Here is a 1,460-nt window from a genome sequence, read left to right as displayed (position 1 = left end):
TGGTTAAACAAAGTAGTTAAATAAAATTAAGTTTAGTTAAATCTTCAACGTCAATCGAACTGTCTAAATGTACAAGCAAAACACAGTAGAACCTTACCCAATAAATATCAAAGCGCAATTCACAAAGAGTACTTTTAAAAGTGTGTCGTCTGAGCTCGTTTATAGACACAGAATTCCATACAACAGAATGCGGAACTCCCGCTTACATAATATGTACTGGTATAACAAAATACAAGTACAGCTATGGACCCAGTTTCCGCTCATATAGTGTTTGCAAACACATCATGATTCAGATGAGAAATTTGAGGATATTTGGCAAAAGGAGCATTATGCCCGAAAAATTATCAAAGATCTGAGGGCGCGAAAACGTGGTACAGAACTGTATTATTACTGTATAACATTTGTATAGCCGGACAATATCTTCAAGCGGACACTCGCTAAGCCAATCATAACAACGCATTTCACGAGAATAACCTTAAGTTGAGAGATTTGCAGAACTATTTTTACTTCGTTCAGAAACGCACTATATCACATTGAAGGACTATTTTTAATCGATCTGTACCCACTCTCTCACATTTACCTGACTCTTCAAGAACAATGCCACGAGGACGAAAGCGTGTTCCTGGGGGCGGCGGCCGGCAATCCAGCAACTATCAGCGAGAAGTGGAGACGTATCTGAAGAGGCTTGAGGTGATTAACTTTCACGACAACAACGGAAAGCAAGCTACACTAGACAAGTTCTACCAACACCTTGTACAAAACAAAGCGTGAAAATAAACGAAAACGCATTTATGAATGGCTGAAAGACCGGGAGCATATTGAATCCGTGTGTTCGTCGTCAGTGAAAGCTGGACTAAAAGTAATCCGGAAGGTTGGCACTGCAACGACAATTTCCACAGCGGGAGAAGAGGCTCTGAAAGAGTGGGTGCTCTCGTTGCGCGAGGAGGGCGTCCCCGTGTCACGATTGATGCTGCAGCTGAAGGTACAGACCATAGCCGAAGATGAAGGTGTGGCACCTGGTTTTTTGTGGTAGCTGGGTATGGCAAACTGGATTTTTAAAGCGCCAAGGGCTGCGAATTCTCGCCAAGACGAGGCCGGGACAGAAGAAGCCGGCGGATGTGGAGGCAGACGCAAAAGAATTTTGGAAGAATGTTGCTCAAGTCGAAGAGGAGCTTGGCGTCGAAAAGGTTTACAACGCAGACCAGAGTGGAGTGTGTTTTGAGTATGTACCGAAGCATACTATCAGTGAAAAGGGTGCTAAGACTGTATGGGTGCGATGTGGAGGCAAGGACAAAGAGCGCCTCATCGGTATGTTCCTGGGAGACTCTACGGGCAAGCAATATACTCCTTTCTTGGTATTAAAAGCTCAGCCGTCGACCAAAGAACACAAAATTGTGTACAATCACATCGTTCAGAACGGGTTTAATACGCTGTGGCCTGAGACATCTGCTTTTATCTCG

General features: G+C 44.0%; 1 protein-coding gene across 1 annotated transcript; it reads left to right on the top strand.

Annotated features, from left to right (window-relative positions):
- Positions 1 to 597: 597 nt before the first annotated feature.
- On the top strand, positions 598 to 1,426 carry PPTG_19516 (hypothetical protein; the record flags this gene model as incomplete). Its single annotated transcript, XM_008918070.1, has 4 exons — positions 598 to 690; positions 767 to 982; positions 1,062 to 1,308; positions 1,416 to 1,426. 4 exons carry the CDS (start codon positions 598 to 600, stop codon positions 1,424 to 1,426), a joined length of 567 nt encoding a protein of 188 aa, XP_008916318.1.
- Positions 1,427 to 1,460: the final 34 nt, after the last annotated feature.

This window comes from Phytophthora parasitica (assembly GCF_000247585.1).
Source record: "Phytophthora parasitica INRA-310 unplaced genomic scaffold supercont2.136, whole genome shotgun sequence".
Classification (NCBI taxonomy): domain Eukaryota; phylum Oomycota; class Peronosporomycetes; order Peronosporales; family Peronosporaceae; genus Phytophthora; species Phytophthora nicotianae.
The sequence above is the reverse complement of the archived record's forward strand: the minus strand, read 5'-3'. Positions and strand labels throughout refer to the sequence as shown.